This window comes from Lepisosteus platostomus, chromosome 21 (genome assembly GCF_059453375.1).
Source record: "Lepisosteus platostomus isolate fLepPlt1 chromosome 21, fLepPlt1.hap1, whole genome shotgun sequence".
Taxonomy (NCBI): Eukaryota; Metazoa; Chordata; class Actinopteri; order Semionotiformes; family Lepisosteidae; genus Lepisosteus; species Lepisosteus platostomus.
In genome coordinates this window covers 1,074,282-1,098,691 of record NC_142631.1, presented here as the reverse complement: position 1 = coordinate 1,098,691, position 24,410 = coordinate 1,074,282, and the positions used below count along the sequence as shown (strand labels likewise).

The 24,410-nt window shown below is 50.6% G+C and overlaps 1 protein-coding gene across 3 annotated transcripts in view; it reads right to left on the bottom strand.

The window, feature by feature from the left end:
* The window catches only part of mapkap1 (MAPK associated protein 1), a 91,001-nt gene extending 70,599 nt beyond the window's left edge, over window positions 1-20,402 (bottom strand). Inside the window, exons 1-6 of one of the 3 annotated variants that reach the window (XM_088615447.1) lie at window positions 20,195-20,402; window positions 19,324-19,789; window positions 14,131-14,574; window positions 13,008-13,061; window positions 9,585-9,674; window positions 8,842-8,984 (exon numbers count right to left, since the gene is read on the bottom strand). In XM_088615447.1, coding sequence (XP_088471573.1) covers window positions 8,842-8,984; window positions 9,585-9,674; window positions 13,008-13,061; window positions 14,131-14,416 — 573 coding nt within the window. In that variant the 5' untranslated portion in view covers window positions 14,417-14,574; window positions 19,324-19,789; window positions 20,195-20,402. The remainder of the gene's footprint in view (window positions 1-8,841; window positions 8,985-9,584; window positions 9,675-13,007; window positions 13,062-14,130; window positions 14,575-19,323; window positions 19,790-20,194) is intronic. The other 2 variants (XM_088615446.1, XM_088615448.1) reach the window with 2 other exon arrangements.
* Window positions 20,403-24,410: the final 4,008 nt, after the last annotated feature.

Here is a 24,410-nt window from a genome sequence, read left to right as displayed (position 1 = left end):
GAAACACCGAAAGGCAGAGAATGACTCGCAGGGCGCAGCTCAAGGGCTTCGCCAAGACTGCAAGAGCTTCTAGAAGGGAATGGCACACGTGAATTTTAACGTCCGCCTTATCTCTCCGTCAGCAGGAAAGCTCAAAATTCCTGAAACATTTCAAAAGCCGTTTGGCCCTCGTGGAAAAAAAGGCATCCACTGTTTCCGTTTCTGAAAGGGTGAAAGCCAGTGATCCAAAGATGGAACTCAGTTCTCACCAGGTTCTGATTTGCTGCTGCAGCATCTTTTTTCTTTTTGGGGATTTTTTTTGGCTCGACCTTAAAACCGCAGCAACGTCTCCACACCGGCGTGGTCTGAGCGACTCATCCAGAAGTCTCTGGCGGCGAGGCGGATTATGCCCAGACGGTTCTCATCCCTGCGCCCGCGGGAGCGCCGAGGTCGACGTGTGGTTCTGGAGCGCCTCCGCCGACAATTATGTGGTTCAGCCAGCGGCTGTGACCTCTGACTCCGGCCCGCGCGCACTGCTCACCACACATCTGTAAGTGTGTCAGCTCGGGGAGGTGCGGACGTCTTGAAACGGATCTGCAGCTCCCCAAACCCCCTGGCGCTTCTGCTCCCAGCACGAGCGGCACAGCCCTCGTCGTCAGGCCGTAAATTAAACACGCACACTTCTCCACCGGTTTTAGACTGGGATGGGTCTTTCCTCTGAATACCCTGCAGCTGCAATCTCCATCATAACACACATTTTCAGATTATATTTCGGGCAGTGGTGCAGCTCAGGCCCTTGCTTGTCCAGCCCGTGCACAGATGTTGACGGCCACTTGTTTCATCGGTCCATCGGAGCTGGGCACCCTGCAGCAGCTGGACTGCTGACCAGTCCAAAGCCCACCAGCTCTGCACACTGGGCCAGCAAGATCCAAGATGCTTGGCAGCGCAAACAGGGCCCCGTTACTAAATCACTGCGAACCGTCAACAGCTTTCGGAAGCCTCCCCCCCCCCCATGCATGGCCCACAGAGCTTGTCATTCGCCCAGCTATCCCACCTAAACGCGCCTGTGACCCTCATCTCTGCTGGATCCCACAGGAACACGAACCTGAAGGTTGCTCCGGCTTTGGGACACGAGCTCCAGCAGGCTGACCGGCTCCTCCGCAAGCACGCCGGGAGGCAGGGGCCCGGGTGGAGGCGTCAGCCCGGCGCGTCGATACGGCCCCGACGCGCCGGGGCTTTCGTCCGGTCCCTGCTCCTGCAAGGGGAGCCGCCCCCTCTGGTGCGGGAGGACTCCTCCGGCGCTGCCCACCACCCCGCAGCTGGGCAGGAAATAAAAATTCCTCCCAAAGGAAATAAAAGCCCACCCCAACGGCAAACCTTACAAGAGCCGGCACAGACATTCCAAAGGCCGCGCTTCCTGGGCGCCGCTTAATTGTATCTGTGCATTAAAGAGAGTGCTGCCGGGTTTTAGTAATAAGCAGGTAAATTCTCCAACGGATGGACACACTTGAGACCGACGTGTTAATTTGATGCAACTTTTGCGCTGACAATGTGTGATTAATTTGTTCCAAGCTGCGGCTGCAGCGCCTGGAAGTGACAGTTTGAAATGCTGGGCTCTTTATCCACAGAGCCGCTTGACACGCCTTTAGCCCGCTGTTTTGCAAGGACCACTGTTAATTTGTAATGAACTGGCTTTTCAGGGGGTACCTTCATCTTTAATTCTGTCACTGCCAGCTCCTTGAGGAAAATTACCCGTTTCCTTCAGCGCGTTCACTGCCAAAGGACAGGCAAATTAGAGGGCCAGGGCGACCAGCCACGCAGTTCGCGGGCGTCTCCACACACTCACACGCGTACAAGCACACCGACGGCTCACGGCCCCCCTCCAGATCACTGCACCAGCCCTGCAAACCACAGAATGAAGGCGGCTGGATGTTAAAAAGAGGCTTGCAGTGCCTCGCAAGACCGCAAACCCATCTACAGGCGTCGGGGGGCGAGCTGGTGCCCCTCCCAGCAGCTGGCATGAGCAGATCCGTGGGCCTAGCGCAGGAACTGCTGGTGATGGGAACGCCGCTGGGGTTCGGGGAGCCCAGGGGGCCCCAATTTGAAGCAGCACGCTGGAAAGCACGTTTGGGGTTCACCTCTGATCAGAGGAGCCATGCTCCACCCCGTCTGTGGGCGAGCCGACCTGAGCCGCAGGAAGAATGGGGAGGCTGCGCTGGCGCTTAGTTGTGGTCGGAGAGAGATTTAAATACAGCACGGTGCACGAGACCATTTCGCACACTTTGCGAGTGTTTGGGCTAACACACGCCTCGGTTAGTGCCGGTGCCTTTTAGCGGAGCAATCATTTCAAAACCTGCTTCCGCGCATCTACAGCGCGGTTTTAAAAAGCTTCGCTCAAGAATCATATGCCACATTTTCACATTCTGATGTTTCCAGAGTGATCTTCTGAGAAACGCGGGTCTGCGGTCGGCACCTTGCAGTTTCCAGCGATTGGAGGCTGGGCCGGAAACACAAGGTGAAAGGGACATATGTATCCGACACTTTCTGTACTTTTTTTTCCCCCAGTCGAAAACATGCATTTTTTTAAATTGAGACTTGTGTCATCATACGCAGTGACTCAATGCTCAGGCATCCCGGCAAGTGCTTTAGACAGTTAATTCCCTGCTGTAACTGTCAGGCTGACCACACAACGAATTCACTGAAAACAATCGTTTCAGTTCAACGTGTCAAGACTTGGGATAAAAAGAAAATGTCTGGAAAGACCCACGAATTGAACAGGGATCAGCCTCACATTAGAAATCCACGCGTTACACCTGTCCTCTCGTTCCCATCTTGCTCTGCTCCAGCAGAAGTACCTGAGAGCCCTGCAACCCTCCGCCCGCTCAAAGCCAGCTGCTGCCTTCACTGCAGCTATTCAGCAGCTCTGCCAGCCATTTCCCGAAACTCAAGTAATATACTTTGGTGCTGCAGGTCACTCGGATTGTGTTATTAAATCCCACCTTCGTCGTATTTAGTGGGGCTCTCTCCTTTTTTCAAGCAGAGATTCTCTCTCTCTCTCTCTCTCTCTGAACGTGGCAGAATTCATTTTCCTTTCACAATTATCTGTTCTCAATCACTGTTAATGTTAACTTCATGTACACATAAGAGACTTGATAAAGAATTATTAGGCCCATTAATGGAATAGCAAGAGTCAGACCCCTACATCCTTTTCCACAGAAAATGGTTCTTAATTTCAAAGTTGTTCTGCTTTATTAAAGCTCATTACCATTTCTCTTTTAATAAGCGCTCTTTAAAGTCATTACCTGCAGTCGAGTTAAAGGCTGAGCTATTAAAAGGTTACTTTAATGTGAATAATGGCCTCCCGATATACTCAAGTTAATTACTATTGGAAACTGGTTCTAGTTTAATTTAATGCTGAACGCTTAATGAAGGATATGCCGGAGTAGCAAAATTGACAAAAATTATTCATGGTCAACAGACCTATTTATGCTGTCTCCTTTTGCAGAGATAATATCCGTTTCTCCTTCTAAAGAAACCTGCCTTTGAAGATCACATTCATTTCCCACAATCATTTTTCTATCCGTATCAAAATTGGATATGATGGGCATTATTTTTAAACAATTGAGCAGCGTGTCACATGTTCTCTTGTTATCGGTTCCATTCTTTTTAGAACTGCAATCACCCAGAAAGGGCCTTAATGATTTTTTTTTTGCAAAATCAACTTTTTACAACCACCTCATTGTCAGAGAACCAGACCAGACCTGAATTAGCCTTTCATCTTTCCTGAAATCCTCTGCCTTTTCTTTTACAGCGGGAGCCCCGAGCCAAGACACAGAGCCTGAAGCCCCGTGATAATGATGATACACTTTAAAATGAAACAGACAGGAAAGAATGACAGCAAAGCCTCTTTACCTTCTCCAGCTGCATGTCCACAGCGGCAGCCTCTTTTAAATTAACAGGAAAAGTGTGCGTTTTAAGATAGGAGCAAAATGCAATGTAAAGCCAATATAGGCTGCGTGGATTCACAAATTCAATTTCAAGAATGCTACAGTACCCAACAAGGTAGAAAGGTTTTAGGTTACAGAAGCACTGATCCAGTTTGGCCCTTGTGGTCATGTACACCTGTAGTATGTCGCAGCCCTATTTGGAACTCAAACCCAGACTGATGAGACAGACCTGCCCCTGTAAGAACACTCAAGCGCTAATAATAGAACTGTGCTCTAAAGACACGATTACGTGCAACTGCACGGCCAATTTTCAGCCCAAAGAAACCCGAAACCCAATTAAACTCAAAACAGCAGGTTTCACACCCCAGAGTTGGTAAAACGCAGAGCACAAATAAAACAGTGAAAGTCTGTTGTACCACTAGCTGCTACCTACATAAATCTTAAACCCCAGTTTAATTCGATCTGGCCCTTGTATAGACTTGGCGCACCACAATTTGATTACCACAACTGTACTTTTTAACTGCTGTCAAAAACAACTGAGCCTTCTGTAAACATCTGCCGGAAGACATGCCTGCTTCCCATTAGCCCAGCCTTATATCAAACCAGAGCGATGAATCTTTATCTGACACTAATACTCCTTAACTTCATACATACAATTAAAATGAATTGCAGCTAAAAACCTACAGGACAAAACTACATTACACTGTCATCTCCGAACTTCCAGCTCGCCGTAGAAGGACGCTTTCAGAGAGCTTCCCATATCTGGAAGAGGCCTCTTCTGAGACGGCAAGAATACATTTGCACAGGAAACACTTTGAAGAGGATTCCCTTATTAAACGGACAGATAAATACATAAAAAAGCCATCGATTTTTAAGTGGGTGTTTATGAAAGTTTACAGTGATCTCCAGCCTTTTCAGTCTATAAAACTCATTTGATGCTTAATTGACTTCCATCTGAACCCTGATAATATGAGGAATTCCGCAGCAAAAAGAAAAACATTTGCTTAGATTCCCGACAGGTCGCCGCGTTTTTAAAAGCGCAGTATCACCCAGAGCTGTACAGCCAGCCAACCTTTGTACTTTCCAACAAATTCTTTCAAAAGCAGGAATAATTCATCGTGACATTTATTCGGCTCACTACTTTTTGTACTCGGCTCTTTTCCCTAAATCACGCAACGCCTTGCAGAGCCGGGCACAAGAGAGGGGAACTGCTGCTGAGAGCCTGGCTACTGGCTACCGCCCCCCACGATAGCCGAGCTGCCACACGGCTGCAGAGCCTCAGGGCCGGGCTCACGGCACCTGAAGTCCGGTGTCGCGCCGGTGCTCCTGAATCGGGCAGAGCAGCGCCGTAGCTTTTCTCCTTCCGATGTCGGCGAGCTCCCGAAGCAGGGGCTACGATTCACAGGCATCGGGGGGGAAAAAAAACGGACGACCACCTTTTGGGCATCCATGTTTTCTAAACACAAATATCACCGGGGTACCCGAAACTGCCACGGAGATATCTCCTACATTCTGTACAACTCAAACTCACAGCTTCAAACACTACTTGGTTAACAAAAACAACAGCAGCAAGCAATATGGATAAGGGCAATAATAATAATAATAATAATAAGCTCATTATGAAAGCTCGCTGTGCTTTCTAAGGAATGCGCATCCATGACAAAGCGCAGCCGGAAATTCCACAGATGGAAAAAGCATCTTCAATTATTCCGGCTCCCATAAAAGATGTTCTGAAGACGCACATGGTTCCAACACATCCATCCTCATATCAAGTAATTACGCTGCCACGAACAGCCTCCATATGCAGGAAGAGGAGTTAAGGCATGCAGCATCCCAAAATGCTGCTGAAAGCGATTATCCAGTAAGTGTTAATTGCCACTGCATTCATATTAATTTTGACTGCAGGTCTGATATAGCTCAATATTTCCCCAGACAACATTTTAAAACAAAGTTTAATTTAAGGAACTGCTTCTTTCAACACTTATGAAAATTAACAACTAAGCAATTAGCACTCAATAAGTCCCCTCGCCCCCCCCCCCCAACCTTTCAAACAGCCAGTCCTATTACAGCCTCCTCATTACAACTGTGCCTGAGCTACTGAGAACCGGAAGAACACACAAAAATCTGTTACATGTCACAGTTTTCTTGGCAGCAGTGACATCAATGTATTTCTAACCCTTTAGGCCAAAGCAGCCAACTAGATGCATAGTAGAAGCTGTTTGTCTTTTGCTCTCCTTTTTCATTAAGGATCCTTTCGGTTAACTATTGAATCAGCATGATGTTTTGAAGACAAATCTCTGTCATGCTAACTACTGAATAAACAAGTTACATCCCACCAAAAACATTACCTTCTGAAGAGTAACTCATATCTTTGTATGCACAACTGTCTTAAGTTCAGTTCTGTGGATTGAGCTCACAAAGGACTAATCCTTCAGGTGGCATATTGGTGAAATTCCTTTCTCATCATGAACGCCTTGCCCACTCCTGCATGTTTCATGAATTCTGAACAAAGAACGAATTATTCTTGAGCAGTTCATAAAAAGTATGAACAACTTCCAGGTTTTTAACACCCTAAAATTAGGTAAGCAATTCAAACAAAATTGTTTCTGCTTATTCAGACAACAGGAAGGTACGGTTCTGCAGAACTAATCATTTACATATTTCTGTGTCATGAATAACTGAGGTCCAGAAAATAAAAAAATTAAAAGACTGAGAACAGGCAACAAAACGCAGATGTAAGTAACGATTAGGAAAAAAATGTTGGCTCATAATCCTAAAACTTACAACGGCCTTCATGCTTATTTCCTTTAATTAAAAAAACATGGCCTTCAGGCATTTAAAAACATTTTTACACAGGCGCTGCAGAAATAACTCAAGTCTGTCGATTCCACCGGTTTAGAGGGTCCAGCTAAAACCTCAACACTTGACCCAGACTGACCATCCATCGGAGGGGTGAGGGGTGAAAGGTGAAAGGTGAACCCTTGTGACCTGTGACCTCTCCATGGCAGGCCACAGACACCGACACCCCCTGACCCCTGTGAGTCGGGCCAGTGCCCGTGAGATCCAGCACCCTCGCCTGTCCCACCCTACCGGACAGCGAGAGTGTCCCGAGGGGGCAAGACAGAAGCGTCTTACCGCTCACAGACACGAGACACAGCAGGTAAATTACAGGGAGCCGAGCCTCAGCGGTGAAATTGCATGTGTGAGGTCAGGTCACCAGTTCAAGACTAATCCGCTGCCTGCCCTATATCACTTGCCCCGTTCGGTGTCCGTGTTGAATTCAGACAGAACCCTCGTTATTTTTCCACTGCATGCTGCCGTTTCTAAACCTCCCTGATTATCCTCCCTTTTACTGGGAAAAGGAAAAGGTCGTCTCTGTGAATCTTTCCGCATTTTCTTCCAGGGGACAAAAATCCCTAAAAATAATAAAATTCCCTGAAAGACCACAGAGCACACAGCAGTGAAAACTCCAGCCAGGAATGTAATTAAACAGCGTTAAAATCGACACATGCACAGCCCTGCCGGACAGACTGGTCAGAGATCTCAGACTTTTTCTTTTGATCACCACTTAAAGATAAAATCAGTTTTATTTTAAGATTGCAAAATACTGTACTGTTACTGAAAATGATTTCAGACATACGTACGTATAAGTCAGTCCTGCTGTAACTATCTACACCCCAGGCTGAGTTGCAGCAGATTTCAGATTACTTTCAGTTTCTTGATTATACTTCGTGGGTGAACCATAAAGGAAGTTGTTGAATTTGGATGAAAAATACAATATTTTCAACATCCTAGGATATCTTACACTGGAGAGCTCCATAGCTCCAGTATGAACAGGTACATTTCTTCTGGTTATGGTACAGTATGGCTATGTTCAGGAACAGGGGGCCAGGAGCTAATTCTATGCATACTGCAATGTGTCCTTTCTAGGCCTGGACTCTGTGCACAGGGGAAATTAATTTGCTGTGAGTCTGTCCTGCTGTAGTCAGTACTGTGTGCAAACCGCTCCACACTTAGAATCTGCTCTTGGCCTCCAGCTCCTGAACATAGCCATACTGTACCTCAACCAGAAGAAATGTACCAATTTATACTGGATCTGTTCTCCAGTGTATGCAAGAGTGCTCTACTTCCTTGACAGACACTTATGCTATGTGTTTACACGTTAAAGTGTGCATTTCTTAAAACAATCTGCTGACGCACACACTTGTTCAGGAGTGCATGTGCACTGGTGGTTGGGAAATGATGTTTGTAAGAGGATTTTAAGGCAGGGTTTCCAGATGTCAATACGTACAGATCATCATCTCTCTCCCTGCTCCACGCCGGCACAGCCTGCCTCTCCTCTCCACCGGAGAGTGACAGCTGGGCTTAATTACCGCGCTTTGCAGCCGCGCTCACAGGAGACCCGCAAAGCTCTCAAATCAGCAATTTTCCCTAATTCGCTACACATAAAAAAATAATAATAATGATACCAGTCGGCAACGAATCACGCTGCACGAGGACGCTCCTCTGCTTTCCAGAGCTTTCAGGGAGAGAGTGCAGGTCTCTCCCGGCCGGGGCTCAGGCTGGGAGCATCCTGTGCTTCCCCCTCTTGGGGGGGAAAAAAATCCAGTTTTTTAATTAATCCACGCAGAATACCTGCCGCAACCCCCTCGAGCTGCACACTTCCTCTCCAAGGTTGCCCGGCTGAACGGCCGTACGCTCGCGCGAGACTTATGGCGGCTCAGCCAGCTCCGTTAATAAATCTCCAGGCCTGTTTGGCAGGATACTAATTAGTGCATTAGAGGGCATCTGATCATTCTGCCTAATTCGAAGTGCCGGTCTGCAGCGGGCGCCGATGGAAATGGGGGGGGGGGGAGGGGGGCAGTGCAAGGGCGGGGCTCCTCCGCGCCCCCGCGCCCGCCCGCGCGCGACCCACCTTGCCGTCGAACTTGGAGTACTCGTTGAAAGGGTTGTTGAGCTGCTGCGGGCACTGCTCCAGCCGCAGGGACAGGGCCGACTGCTTCCCGCCACTCGGCGGCCTGTCCTTGAAATCCTTCCTCTCGAACAGGGAGCCCAGGTCTGGGACGGGAGGCGGGGGGACGGGCAGACGGGCGGGAGAGGGAAAAAAAAAATCAGAATCAAATCAGAACACCACCACCACCGAGCAGCTGGGACCCAAGTCCTCACCGTGAAATCCACTCATGAAAAGGTGGCATCTATGCCAGATCAGTTTCTAAGAAAAATAAGAGCTGTGCGAATACTCTGCGCCCACACTTGTGAGGGAAACAAGACGACAGCGTGCAACGCCAGGCCTCTGAAGAGCAGCACAAGCCCACTGGCCTCACTGCTCCCCTTTTCTAACCCACAGAAGATCTCGGCCAGCTGGACAAAGAGGAAATCCTCTTCGGGAGAGTCGGTCACCTTAAAACCACTCAATTACCTCATCGTCGCTGCACACTTTCATCAGCACTAACCATGGTTGAAGCTTCTGTTGATGCAAATATAGAGGGGCTCTTTTTTAACAGCTGAAAGGAGATGTTTAAATTATTTTGTAGGAGTGGATAAAAGACTGGAGACTTGTGACTGGCTGAACAAAACCTGTTTCCTAACTTCACTACCGAGCTCCCAGAAGGCAGACATAAAGTAAATGCCCTGCGGGGAAAAACAAAACTCACGTACCCGAGTGAGATGAGCTCCTTTCTTTCCACTGAACGTTTTTGCATTTGATCTGGTTCTGTCGTTCCTTCCTGAGCCTTTCGAGCCTCTGAGCTTTAAAGGAAATGAAAAGGTTCGAGTGAGAAAACGGCACCAGGCATCGCACTACACCCCAACGCCAGCTCATCGCAGGGATGCGTCCTGCTTGTCCGTCACATTGGGACTGCCGCTCCGGATAACAACAATGTGTCGGGAAGCGCGGGAAGGATCCGGACGTGCCATTCCAGATGGCCCGTCGGCCTCCCCTGCTTGACTCTGTCAGGAGTCTCGGCACACCGAAGGAGGCCAAGCCCCCCAACCGGGAGGCGCAGGGCAGCGAGGGAGGAGCAGGCTGGTCCGCGCCCGTGGACCAGAGCCCGGGAGCAGGACGCGCAGCAGCTCCACCTGAATAAAACAAGGACGTGCCTTCCTCCGGGGAATCAAGGCCGCGGTACGGAGCGCGGCCCTTCCGGAGGCAGGCTCGCCAGGGAGGGATTGCAGTCATCTCTGTGAGCGACTGCCGGAAAAAAAAAGTGTTCGCAAGCTCAGGGCCATCGTGCATCAGTTTCTACTGTTTGCATCTGATTTATAATCTACTACAACAGAAATAAAATCCACTGATGTTTCCCTTTAAAGATGTAACTAATTTAACATGCAATCCCAAACGCAGATTTCTGTACCAATGCTTATACATATATACCCTGTAGAACATACCTGTACACATACTTAGGGCACTATTTACAACAGCAGTGATCCACTTCCTGTACAGAGGCTCACGGTGTAAAATACACAGAAAATGCCGTCCCCTATATATGTCTCGCTCTCTTTCCCCAATTTTAATATACATGTTTCTTTGTGAAGAGTAATTTATAATTCCCATTAAAGAATCATAAACCATTTTAAGATACCATAAAAACAATATTAACACGGGGGAGAATAATAAAATGCAAACCTCTCGGTGATGAATAGGAGTTTTGATGTATGAATCATTATTCATGTTCTTTGTGAAATGCTAATGTACAGGCGACCCAAATAGATTTCAACGTCCCGGGAAAAAAAAACAAGTTATGGGACAACCACTCCTAAATAAAGGGAGGAAACACTAATCTTTCCCAGAGGGATCTCGGAGATAAGGAAAGACTTCAAGTACAAATATATCTATTTTAAAAATATCAAGGTCTAGATAATTCATGTAGATGTTCTTTTGTCCACAGAATATACTTCTATTTCCCTTATTTGACTATCTGAAAGAGAATCATTCATTTATTTTTTAACCTTTGCTATTAATCTGCAGTGACTTGGTCTGCTTTGGTCATTGTGCTGCGACAGTGTCAATGACCGCTAGAAATCAATACAATTTAATGTTCAAAATCAAAACGTACACCCTCACGCTGACCGCAATCTCAGATACACGAAACCGTTTAGCCATCAACTAGCACACAAAAAAAAGTCTGCTTAACCATGTGCCACGGTCTCCTGAAAAGACACACACACACACCAGCACTGTCCAGACGGACAGCTGCTGCACAGAGTCGCTGATGGCCGGCTTGTGCGCCGAGGACGATGGTGACTGACTGAGGACGCAGTTTCGCAACAGCAAGGCGCTGCTGTGCTGCACTTGCAGCAGTTTGCACTGGAGTCCTGAACCCTGTCCGCCGGCTTCTGCAAGCAAGGCGAGGTCAATACCTAGTAAAAAAAAAAAAACAGGCCACATCCCAGGAAGTGGTGGTGAGCCCTGCCCGCCTGCAGCTCTGCGATTCCCGAGAGGGGTGCCTCCCGCGCGGCGGGCGGAGCCGGTCACGCCCAGGGCCTGAACCCCCCCCCAAACCCGACGCGTTTGGCCGACGCCCATTTCTTTAACGGACCGGGGCTCTGCGTCCCTGAAGCGGCCTGGGCTCCCCCACTTTGCTGCTTCTTTGACATCGCACAGGGCTCCCCAGCGCACAAGGCAGGTTTGTGCCCTTTGACCTGGGGTGTTCCTGTTATCCGGGAGCCCAAAAGCGCACACCAATGAGAAGTGTGATTAATGGATGGCACTGCCAGATTACTTGATTTGATAAGGAGTACAACCTATCAGTAACATAATGCATCACAAATTGTTTTGTCAACAATTTATGGCACCATTTATCAAATGACCATCGTGCTTTGCTGAATTATGGTGTCATATCTGGCATTATGTCAATAGGACCTCTCCACAGCACCTGAGCCGAGGGTGAATCGCACACAGTGATTTAGGTGCGCACCGCGGTGACCTGTGCACGGAATACATTATTCATGAAACAGCCTTGTGGGGAAAATGTTATTGATTGGCAAAGAAGTTCTTTAAAAAATGGGAGTGTTTGGAAGGAAACAACGGAGGCAAACCAGAAACGCAATGTTTTGATCTGTTAACTGCTACCCCCTCACTCGTTTCCCTTCTAGATTACAAAAGGGGCCACATTGTTAAATGTTAAATGTATATACATATATAGACATCCATCCATCCATATATAAGTATACATCCATCCTTCAAACCACTTTATCCTATCCTGGCCAAATTTCCCATTGGTCCTTACCAATCATGGCCTCCTAATATAATCCCCATCTATGAACTGGCTTCATAGCTCTGCTCTCCTCCCCACTGAGAGCTGGTGTGTGGTGAGTGTTCTAGCGCACTATGGCTGCCGTCGCATCATCCAGGTGGGGCTGCACATTGGTGGTGGTGGAGGGGAGTCCCCATTACCTGTAAAGCGCTTTGAGTGGAGTGTCCAGAAAAGCGCGATATAAGTGTAAGCAATTATTAATTATTATTATTACTACCGAATAGCCATGGAGCTGGAGCCTATCCCGGCAAACAACAGGCGCATGGTGGGATACACCCTGGATGGGACAGCAGCCCATCCCAGGACATGCAGGGGCATAAACACACACCAGGGCCAGTTTTCCCAGAAGCCAATCAACCTACCTACCAGCATGCCTTTGGGTTGTGGGAGGAAACTCCCAAGAACACAGACAGCGCCCCAGGTCCAGAACTGAACCCACTGCGCCACTGTGCTGCCCTACAGCATATATATATGCACACACATACAGACACATTAGGACAGGTAATTCCATACAAGGGCATCAGGAAGATCCGCCAGACACCTGGCAGATCAATGATGTTATCTGGAAGTAAAACGCCTTTGTCGAAGCAAGCCCTTAGCAAAACAATGTTTGCGAGAGCTAGTGCTTAGCAAGTCAGAGACGACAGGGGCGGTCTGTGCCGATGATAAAGCTAACCGAGTGAATGCAGGGTTTGCTGTATCGCACTGCCAGCGAGGCTGAGAGCTGTGCACAGTGCCTGAGCGGAGATCTGGAGGAGGGAGGGCGGTCCGGGCGCGAGTCTCAGCCGGACGTTCCGGATGACGGAGGCGTATCGCGTCAGCATACCTGACACCTTCCCCTCAAGCTTACTGGCTGATCTTTGGCCTCTGTCTGGACGTCCTGGAGAGACAGACATCACCGTCGGCGGCGCTCAGACAGCCTCTGCTGCTCGCGTCTCGCCTTGAAAGAACGTCATCGACAGCGCAAGAGCGAAACCCACAGAAGACCACTGGGACTAGGCAAGGAGCCCACACTGCCACCCGGCTGGAAGCTGAGGAATTTAGCTTTTACTTTCTTTTGGCTCCAAACCCAGAATAATTTGGCCGTCCAGGCCCACAGGGGAGCAGTCCGCTGTCCAGGAGTTCTGACCCGCCAGTGTCCCGGGTCAACAGGTGGGGGGCGGGGCGTGTGCGTGTCCGCAGGACAGAGGGGGGGATGGGGAGCTGCAGAACACGGTCAGAGAAGATACTGGTTTACAGGACCTGGCGGCGATGCTTCCTGAAGGCCTGCACGCGCCCCCGCTCCCTTCCACTCATGAACACGCGGGGCCCTCGCCCGCTCCCAGAGGCTGCGTCCGCCACCGGACCGGACCGGACCGATTCCTCTGCACTCTCCTCGGGCGGCACTCTCCGCTGACAGAGAGAGAGAAAGAGTCGCTTCCGCGACTCTCGAACGGGTTTGCGGAACGAGGCGATTTGAGCTCTGGCCGTGAGGGTTTTGGTTACTTTTCATGCCGGTTCCGGCGGTGCTCCGGGCACACGCGGCTGTTCCCATGAGTGAAAGGGTTCGTTCGTGATTCGGCGGAAAAAGGAAAAACAACGCAAACTAGTGCCCTCCGGCGCGGCCGTCCCGGGTGTCGCTCACAATCACCCGCCCCACGCCCGATTCTGGACTCGTGCCCACACGTGCTGAACCGGTCACTGACATCAAGACACGCCAAGACAACAGGCTCCCAGAAGCAGAGGTCATGCACCTGCAGCACACTGATGCAACTCCAGGAAAGAAGCCTCCTACGACTACTGCAGCGCAACGGCAAGCGACCGGGAGACAAGGGAAAGGCATTCAAATCGGACTCCTTCGGTGTTTAAACAACACTGAGGAAGACGGATGCGTCTCAACATGTCCGCTCACCCTGTGCCGTTGTCAACCAGTCAGTCTCGGCCTCTCGCGCGGAAGGGGGGAGGGTTACCTGTGTTCGACCGCCGCCGGATCCCGAAGTCCCAGCTGGAGGTGATGTCGACGGACTGGGAGAGGCCGCAGCCCTGGGCCTCCCCACCGCCGTCGCCCGGCAACGAGCCCGTGCTGCCGCCGCCACCGCCGCCGCCCCCGCCTCCGGGCGCGGCCGCCGGCTGGCACTTCTCCAGGTCCACGTCGTGGTCGATCAGCACCATCTCGCACATGCCCGTGTCATCGCTGGTCACATGCGACTGCCGGATGTGCGCCAGGATGATGGCGGGGTTGTCGAGGAAGGCCATGCTCTCGCCCGGGCCTCCTCCCTGGCTCACTCGCGCGCTCGAGGGATCAGCTGCTGCTGCTGCTGCGGCGGCGGCGGCTGTGGGTTCGGTGGCGTCGGCGGCTCTTTCCTCCCCTCCCGGTTATTGTCTCCTCTCCTCGCTGTACCATGTGTGCTCGCCTGCACGGCCGGGAGAGAAAGGCAGGGGGGGAGCAGATGAGACACCCTGGCGGGAGCCCAGACGGCGAGGAGGGGGACTAGCAGGGTGCATGCTGGGAGCCCCCGAGCGAGCGGGGCCGAACCCAGGCAGGGCAGCGCAGGGCAGGGGCTACCGGAAGACCACTGTTCCAGCTGCCAGGTTGAAATACGGAGTGAAGCATCATGGACCACACACCCCCCCACCTCAAAGCACGGCTTTTAGCTTTGAGCGATATTAAAACACGCTATTGTTCAGTTGGGCTAAGTTCTGTGGCTTTACGTGTTGTGTTGGAAACCCAAGAGAAATGCATAAGGAAAGGCTCTACTCTGGAAATGTGCAAAACGAATAATGAAAGCAGAAGTATAACAACCGGATACCTGGCCACCACAACTCGGTTAGCTCTATAACAACCGATCTCTGCAAAGCCGGAAATGGGAAATTGAGGTTTCTCCGACATGTCCCCCTCGCCTCATTGTGCCTTAGTGTCCTTCACACCCCGGTGACAGCGATGGACAGCCTGTTCTGCCCGCTTAAGCTCCGGCCTGGCTTTCTGACCCCCCCAGGACACGCGTTTCAAGCCCCAAGGCGACGAGTTTCATACAAGTTCCTACGATTGCAGAAGGACGACTTCCCAGGCGTTTGCGGTAATCCGTAGACGGGCTCTGCCCGTTTTGCCAGCTCCCCTCTGCCTTGATCCCTGCTCTCCGAAAAACCCTTCAGCACTGCCAGATCCCCTTTTCTCGAGCTACGGTTCGGGGGCTGGAAAGGGGGGCGGTCTCACATTTCTGGGGCCCCGTTAAATCCACCCAGCGTGTCGCTGTGCCACGGGAACCTGCTCCAACCACATGGAAGCCTGACAGGTTCTAAAGGGGCTGCAAACTCCCAAGTGGAAATTACTGCCGCCCCATCAATGTGTCATATAAATGTCGGCATGCTAATTGTGTGTTTATAACACTGTTAACGGTTTGCTAATTTACCTCCCACACTGTTATTGGACTTGAAATGAGTTAATGACTGCCGAGGGAGTTAACAACTTGTAACAGCAGAGGCAGGACTTTCCGTTTTCACTTCTGCGCGGAGTGCAGTTGCGCAAGGCGGCTCTCCGGCGTCGGGGTCACAGGTGAGAACACCAAGAAAGAGGGGAGCAGACAGCCCCCCGCTGTCGCCCCCCACGGTTAAGCGCTGGGCGAAACAGCCCCTGCTCTTTCTCCATCGGGAACGCGGACTGCTTTAAGCAGGCCAAGGCGGATCTGGAAGTCGTGAGGAAAGGAAATTCAGTGTCGACGAGCCGCCACACCACACTGCACAGTCCTAGCTCGGCCCCCAGACCTAAAGACCCTGCTGGCGATTCGCAACATCCCAGCCGTCTCCTCCACGGAAGGGACACAAACCCCTCACAGCAAAGCAGCAAGGCTGGCCAGGAAGCCATATTGACAATAAAAAGAAAACATTTTTACAAACTCTGACGCGCAGCGACAGAAATAGAGAAAAGATGCTGAGGTCCTCAGGTTTCCTTAACAGCAAACGCATATCCGTGGATATGTGTGGATAGTGTAGGTCCTGCACGGTCTGCCATGTGATTTGGCGCCGCTGCGCTCCGACACAGGGAGACAGAAGCCCCGGAACCGGAAGGAATCCAGGCGGTGTCACCTCTCCTCCTTCTCCTCATGCGTTATTCCTGCGTCATGGCAGAAGACCACGCGCAGCAGCAGCAGCAAATCAATCGATAAGTACATAAACACACGGGCTGTAACTCAGTTAGGAACAGGGAGAGGCTGCCACTCACTACCTCCTCGTCAGCAGCAGCAGAAGAGCACGCAGGGGGGACACCGGGAGCGAGGTGGGCCGCTGGACACCGCTCAGCCTGCCATTTACCCCGCGCACGCACGCACGCACACCTGAAGAAAGGAGCAGAAGGCAGGTCCCAGACCGGAGGAGCTGTGAGGCCCATCTGGCCCGCTGGGTGGTCAGAAGCTAACGGATGGCGGGACCTCGTCCGGCAAGGGGTATCAGCTTGTTCCCCGCCACTGCCATCACCCCGCGAGTCTGGGCCCTCCCTTTCAAACCCACTTCCACACAGGGAGCCCACTGGTAACAGGAAGTCACCTGGGGGCGTGTTCTTGTTACCAGGGTAACCAAGCCCACGCCGGCGCTCCAACGGCTCTCATCTCCTCTAGGCCAGGCGACACGGTGACCTTTGGCCTCGGTGTGCCCCGAGACCCCCCCGACAGAAAATTCGGTACAAAGTGACGGCACGAAAAGTGTGGGCCGTGGATCTGTCTATCTCCCGCCCCAGACCCACTCCCACGGGGCGCAGGGACCACCCGCCAGCCCGCGGTGGCCCTCCACATGCCCTCTCGGGCCGACGCCAAGCGACACGGCACGGGCGCGACTGGACCGGGACCGGCCGGTTAGAGCCCACAGCCGCGCCGTCACACTCCCGAAGCCACAGACAGCACCAGGAGCTCGACGCCGAAAATCACACCTAGAAACCCAACCCGGCTCATCAGCAACGGCTTAGTACACAAACGCCTATAAGCCGAACACAAAAAAACACAGCTAATTCAATCCTGCTAGTAAACAGTAAATGAGCTATAGAAAGGAATAAAGACAAAAACCAGCTCCTTACAGGTTTTTTCCGGTGCTCAATATACCCCTGCCAGACCCCCAGGGGGTGCTGTCACAAGAGAGGGTCATAAAGACCACACGCACGTGAAACTTCTCATCCTGAAACATAAATTCCAGCCATCGTGCCTCTGCAAAGCATTCTATCAGTATAGAGAAATGCTAATCTGCTAATTAACAAGCTAATTAGGTAATTACGGCTTTGCAGAGGGATGCCTAAATGAAATATGACAACACAGTCACTGCTCTATATGGCACCTGTGGGTCTTTTTAGCTGTCACTGCGAAAAGTACAATATCAATTTAAACAGATGACAAAGCGTCGTCTTTTTACATTCCAGAACGGTATGGATGCGCCTGACAGGTGGAGCTGCCTTCACAAGACTTCGCTTGATTACTAGTGAAGTGGGGAAAGGGGAGAGACTTTGAGCCGCGCCGCTCCAGGGTTTCATTTCCACGCAGCTCCAGAGGCGGCGGGGGGGCTGAGACGCCCCGTGGAAACCGGCACAGAGGGGCGCGCGCTCGCTCCTGAGGCGCGGTCCCCAACGAAAGCCGAACCCTCGGAGCTCCAGACGACTCTGCTTCACCCGTACACGCGTGGGCAGCTCGGCGGGGCCAGAGAGACGTGTCCCCTCCCCCGGCCGGGACACAGAATTATCCCGCACGCCGGGAGTACCAGACCCCCGATCAACCGCAGGGGCTGTGACCCAGGGCACAGCTGGGCACGCCGCCCGCTGGACCTCTGCTTCCGGGCACGCCGAGGGGCAGCTGCTGCGACCGCAGACTCAGCGGACGCCCGCCGGCACGCTCTCCGAGAGCCGCGTCCAATATTCTCAGTGTCGCGCGCCGAGTTCTTCCCAGTGAATCCGTATGCCTCCGGTCCAAACAAGAGCCACTCCGCTCGTTCCACACAATTACAACACCTCCCCAGGCCTGGTCAGCCCCCAGGGGCACTGCTCCACAACAAGGCCCAGGACAGCCCCCATCTGGGGAGTCCTGCTAACACACCGGTAATGACAGTCTGGAACAGGACCAGCACACAAAAGGTTAACCAAGACGAACCAGCAGTGTAGGGAGCAACAGGCTTCACCTTTTCCAGTGCAACCTGGAGACAGGAATATAATTTTGCTGTTTGTTTTCTCTTTGGTTTTCACCCTCATTTTCAGCCTGACCATTAAAAACGCCTTACGGCTAGCCAGCACCGGGTGTGGGATATCTTTATTCTCCGTAAACAGCAGGGCGGCGCTCTGACGAGGAATAAGTGTCTCAGCTATGAACAGCAGGGCGGCTCCGTGCTGAGTGAATCGGTGTCTCAGCTCTGAACAGCAGGGCGGCGCTGTGCTGAGTGAATCGGTGTCTCAGCTCTGAACAGCAGGGCGGCGCTGTGCTGAGTGAATCGGTGTCTCAGCTCTGAACAGCAGGGCGGCGCTGTGCTGAGTGAATCGGTGTCTCAGCTCTGAACAGCAGGGCGGCGCTGTGCTGAGTGAATCGGTGTCTCAGTGCGAACAGCAGGGCGGCGCTGTGCTGAGTGAATCGGTGTCTCATTGCGAACAGCAGGGCGGCGCTGTGCTGAGGAATCAATGCGCTGGGGTCCATCATCCCTCTGCAGTTTCGAGACTTCAAATGTAAAAGGCTTGGAGAGGGGAATGGGGGCATTGAGCAACTCTGCAAAAAATTATAGCTCAGCTCAAGACGTGAGAGAACATCTATCCATCCATCTCCTGACTGCCTCTCCCATTACAGGGTTGTGGCAGAGCCAGAGCCTACCCTGGCAAACAACGGGCACCAGGAGGGACTCCCTGCAGAGGGGCCCACACAGACACACACACACCCTCGCGCCAGGCCCGGCTTCCCCAGAAACCAGTTAACCCGCCGGCCGGTCTCCGGACTGTGGGAGGAAACCCACACGGACATGCGGACAGCACCCCAGGCCTGGAATCGAAACCCGGAGCCCCAGCGAGGCAGCAAAAACACAAGCACGGCCACAGGCCAGGCTCTCCAACTCCGCCAACTCCGTGTGTGTGTGTGTGTGTGTGTGTGTGTGTGTGTGTGTGTGTGTGTGTGTGTGTGTGTTTCCCTGGAGGCAGGTAACACAGGGTCACTCACTCAGTAAGGAGAGCACGCAGAGCCAGGTGTCCGAGTCCACCTCCTCGCACCCGGGACCAGCTCACTTATCAATCAGCAGTCTCTCGCTAAAACGGGGCTTCTCACTCTTTCACGGCGTTAGGAAGCTGCACGCTATTATTTTGTTGTTGTTGTTGTTGTTTTTGTATTGCGGACATAGGGTGTTGTCATGAATGAATGACTTCGGCACTTCTCCGGAGCGACAGCGCAGGCTGGGAGCGGGCTCTCCCGTGTTTTTTGTGGGGGAGTGGAGGTGGGACCCCCCCTCCCAGGTCAACAGGTCACGGGAGCTGCACCGCGCCGGACACAAGGGAGTCGACCAAAGAAAAACAAACAGCAGAAGCGCCCGTTGGAGGGACGGGTGCCGGCTGGTAACTTATGGGTGGCGGGGGTGAAATCGCCCCGAGTCCGAGTCTCAGCACCGGGGCCGAGACCGCCGGAGCACAGGCTGTGGTAAAGAGGAAACAAATGATAATCATGCAATAAAACACACACGGCCGTGTCAGGCCCTCCCCCGGTGGTGAACGGGTCCGGCTGGAGAGCAGGGCAAGGCAACCGAGTGAAGTCACGCACTCTCCCGGGTCGCCGGTCTCGGACAGCAGACTGACACCCCCACAGGCGGCAGCGGTCTCCGCCAGCCCCTGGACACAGGTCACACCCGAGGAACAGAGACACACTCGCTCGTCCCGGGGGCCGACACGGACGTGTGGTGCAAAACCGCCCCCGTTTCCCGACAGAGCCCCTATATTTACTACCGTCGCCGTGTGGACAGCGCACAGCGGAGAGATGGTCCTGTAGGCCTTGCCCGCGACAGAAACGGGGTTACATCTTAATAACATTGATTTCAACGTACCGTAACGCATGCCTTTTCCAAGAGAGGGAGAGATAGCAGGGAGACGCGGTATCAGCTTCGCATATCCCCGGCTAGAAACGGTCTGTTTTTACCACTGTAACAGTTCTGCTGCCAGCAGGTTTAATAAACTCCATGAAAACCTATTTCCTCTATAGACTCCATCTGCAGCTCTCACTGGTTTACCTTGACAGCGGAAGTGGAAGGGCTCTGCCCGTCGAGCCAAATGGAAAGCGTCAGAGGCGCTCGTTGACGTTGGAGCCGGCCAATGGGAGGCGAAGGAGGAATGATTGGCACCGGCGTGAGCGAACGGCAGGCCAGCGTAGCGCCCGTGGAAGGCGGGAGCGGGGGCGGGACTTGGCGAGCCCCGAAGCATAGCGCTGAGGGGGCGGGGCTAGTGTGAGGAATGACACTTCATTGATGAAAAAGTGTTTTTTTTCCCCTGCAGGGTTGCTGGTCAGTATAGTACCAGCCCCACAGACAGGGCGCAAACCTCCTCTTCCTGCTCATCATCTAGCATCTATTATTAATAGAAACAGAATAATAGTTATTGGCATTTTTTATGACCATATTTATATTTTGACAAATAAACAACGAGGGGGAGCAAATATCTTCTCGATAAATTCTGGTCCGATTACTTTGACACTGCAATGTTTTCGAAGATCTGGGGTGGGAAGAAAATTGCAGGCCCTTTTCTGCAGTCATCAGAGCAAAGTGGAGCAACATCCTCATCGTATTCAGATCGTTCTGCAGCTGGAGGCCTTGTCAACAGGGTGTCAGGTGACATGAGCCTGGTGACAGCTAACTGCTCACAGGGTGTGTGAGATGAGTAGAAAAACGTGGAATTGTTTGATTTTGTTTAAGCTACATCACATTTCAATCCATCCACCTAGGAACACATAAAAATATAAAACGACAAAATAACTGCAGTACTGGGCGGCACGGCGCTGGGGCCCTGGGTTCATTCTGGACCCTGGGGGCTGTCTGTGTGGAGTCTGTATGTTCTCCCCGTGTTCAGGGGGTTTCCTCCAGGTGCCCCGGTTTCCTCCCACAGTCCTAAGACACCCTCTTTTTACCCCCTTTATTTTAAACATGGCATCCACAGCCACTGACCAGAGAGGAAAGAAAAGCAAACCACACATCTTGTCAAAAAGAGGGTACCAAAGACATACTGGTCGGTTAATCACCTTTTGCTGGAAATCGGAGTGTGTGTGTTTGTGTGTGCCCTGCGATGGACTGGCACCCCGTGCAGAGTGTGTCCTGCCTTGTGCCTGTTGGATGCTGGGATATATTCAGGCTTCCCTGAGACCCTGTGCTGGATAAAGCAGTTGGAAAACAGTAGGATGGATAAAATCCGGTATTTTAAAGCATGCACAACATTCGAAGACTAAAGTTATTACTCTCCATATATGTTATTTATATGAAATACATATTCAGTGTGATAAATGAAGAACTCCATCCTTCTTATCAAACCACAACAGCACACTGTTCTCATCTGATGTTTTTCATCTCAGATTGAAACCACTTCACTTTTGGAAACACTCATGAAGGTAAGAAAAGGACATGAAATGTAACAGCACAAAAGAAAAACACAAGGAAACTATTTTAAAGAACTGGGAATCGTCATTAGAGGTAGATCACAGCTGTTATCAAATGCATTATATATGTATACACCATATATTTATTCCTGTAGAAAAACTAGTTCGTCCCAGAGACCGTTTTTTTTTTTTAAACAATTTGATTCTGGGCACTTTAGATAGGATCATTAGCTGGATTCATCTCTAGAAAGAATATGATTGTTATAATTACTCCATGATATAAAATTGAAAGTTTATATATTTGTAAAATATGCTTGCAACCAAAAAGACGTAACATTGTAACTGGTGTCATAAAACATATTGAATCACGTCAACGTCACTGGCCTGGTTATGTGCATCGCAACTCATGAGTTCACTCTTCAGCCCCTCCTTTTATTTTCCCTGGTGCTCGTCCCCTGTGGCACGGCTCGGCTTCCAAAACCGTTAACCACCGGAGCAAAGCGCACACAGTCGTAAAAAAAAAATTTAAAAAAGGGGGTTGTCTCAATTGCCAATGAACTAAAAATCCTAAAATAATCACTGGCTTAAATGCATAAAATCCCACGGAGGTCTTAAAACCAGCAATGGCATCGAGATCTTAAAGCCTTTAGGCCACAGAGGAGGGAGAGGAGGAGGAAGGTGTTGCATAGGAAGTGCCTTGTGCCGAGAGGTGTCTAGAAGTGGCTGGGAGCAGGCCTGCAGTCTAGCGCAATGAAGAATCATGCACTGCACCAGAGGACAGCAGCTCTCGCAGTACCTATGAGCCCTCCTTGACAGGTATGCAGTGCGACTTGACAGCTCAGTATTTCAATGATAAATGCAGTAGTCCTGGGACTCCCATCCGCTGAACTCAAGAGTGTGCTGAGCTGATACTTCAAGGTCAAGTGAATAAGAAGGAGCGAAACCACACAGCTCGCTAAATCACTGCCTTTCTCTTCTGCTTCCTTGCAATTGCAACAGTTGGAACAGCTGGCAGAATACTTGTTTTGCTGTACAGCAGCGCTGCTCCGTTTCTGCCATCTTCCCCAGCCCGGCTAAGATTTTTATTGCGTCTGAGCGACCTGTGTAGCAGTGGGGCGAGCACCCCACGCCGCCCCCGGAAGAGGCTGTGTTTGCTTTGAGTAAACCGCCTCATTTTCACAAAAAGGGGTGCTGCACAGAGCCCTCATAATCTCAAGGAAAAAAAAAATTAACACTGTGATTAAAAAAAAAATGTCAATTGATGCCTAATCTGGAAGAAGGCTGATGCAAAACAGGGGCTTGTTTCATATTACAGTGAAGTAAACAGATCATTATTATAACCAATATTGCTCGTATTATTTATATTGAATTCAATGACTCATCCCTCAGCCTTTACTGAAAAAGCATGCAGGGCATGAAGCCACAACGAAAGGGTTAAAGGACACATCAGCTGACTGGAACACTTGAGCACAGCTTTTAGCAACATTATTCCTCAACTAGAGCTCACAGAGGAACTAATGGCTATATCGTGAGAATACTGTTTTCATGACTAAATGGCTTTAGTGTGGCCAGTGTGAGTTATTTGCCCTTTGAAAAAAAAAAGATGCTAATGGCTCTTTGGAGGTAAAGACTTTCTGACTGCCCCTTTGTCTTCATAATTAAAAGCCCTTTTAGAAGATGGCAATGCTAGAAACGTTTGCTTTTCAAAACAGCGAGAGTGATGATGGATTGCTTAAATTGCTCTCTCCTGATAAAGATTCTGAAATGTGCACAAAGGAGGAAGCAATTTAATTTAAAAAATGTACAACGCTTTATACCAGTTAATGCACTTTGGAGCATTTTATGTATTGACATCCTATGTTTTGTTCAGCAAACACTAAGCGCCAAGTGTCTTCTGGCAACAGAGATCAACTTCACATGACTAAGTTCTGCACTGTGTACGCTTTGAGCTTCATAGCACAGGGCATTCATGATGCCTTAACAATTTGTTCACCCTGAGGATTATGAGCATCTAAAAATAAACGATCTTGTGCAAGGATTAGAAGCTAATAAGGTAAAATATTTGGGGAAGAAGACACATGATGAGTTGCCCAGGGTACCAGTGTACCTTAGTGATTAGCTTACACCCCCTCACACCGATCAGAACCGTGCACTGCTGAGGGTTTAACCATAACTGTGGAAAAAAGGAGAGGCCACTGCCGAAATCAAATTCTTCTGAGTTGCTGGTTTAAGGCCGTTTTTCTGGATGAACAGCTTGGGGACGGATTTAAAATGACATGCTTTTTACAAACACCAGGAAAAATCAAAGGCTCTTCTATCAGCAAATCTTTTTTTTTTCCTTCTAAAGTCCTCACTCTTCTGTCATTAGGGAACAGGGCTCAATTAAAGAGCCCAACCGGGAAATTTAATTTAGGCAGAATAAAGCCTAATAGAAATACTGCACAACCGTGGACATAACCAATTTATCTATACAGTAAGAACTCCATATTAAGTGTCATGAAATTGCATTAAAAGGAATTGATCGCACTGCTTTGTTTCTTTGTCAGTGCCTGTACTGTACAGTGGCTTCCTTTGATCTGAAATTTCTTCCTCGTTATACATATATTTTTAAATGTATTTTCATGTGTTGCTTTTTATTTTTCACTGTGAAATGCAGCGTTCTTAAATCACCAGTGAAACTA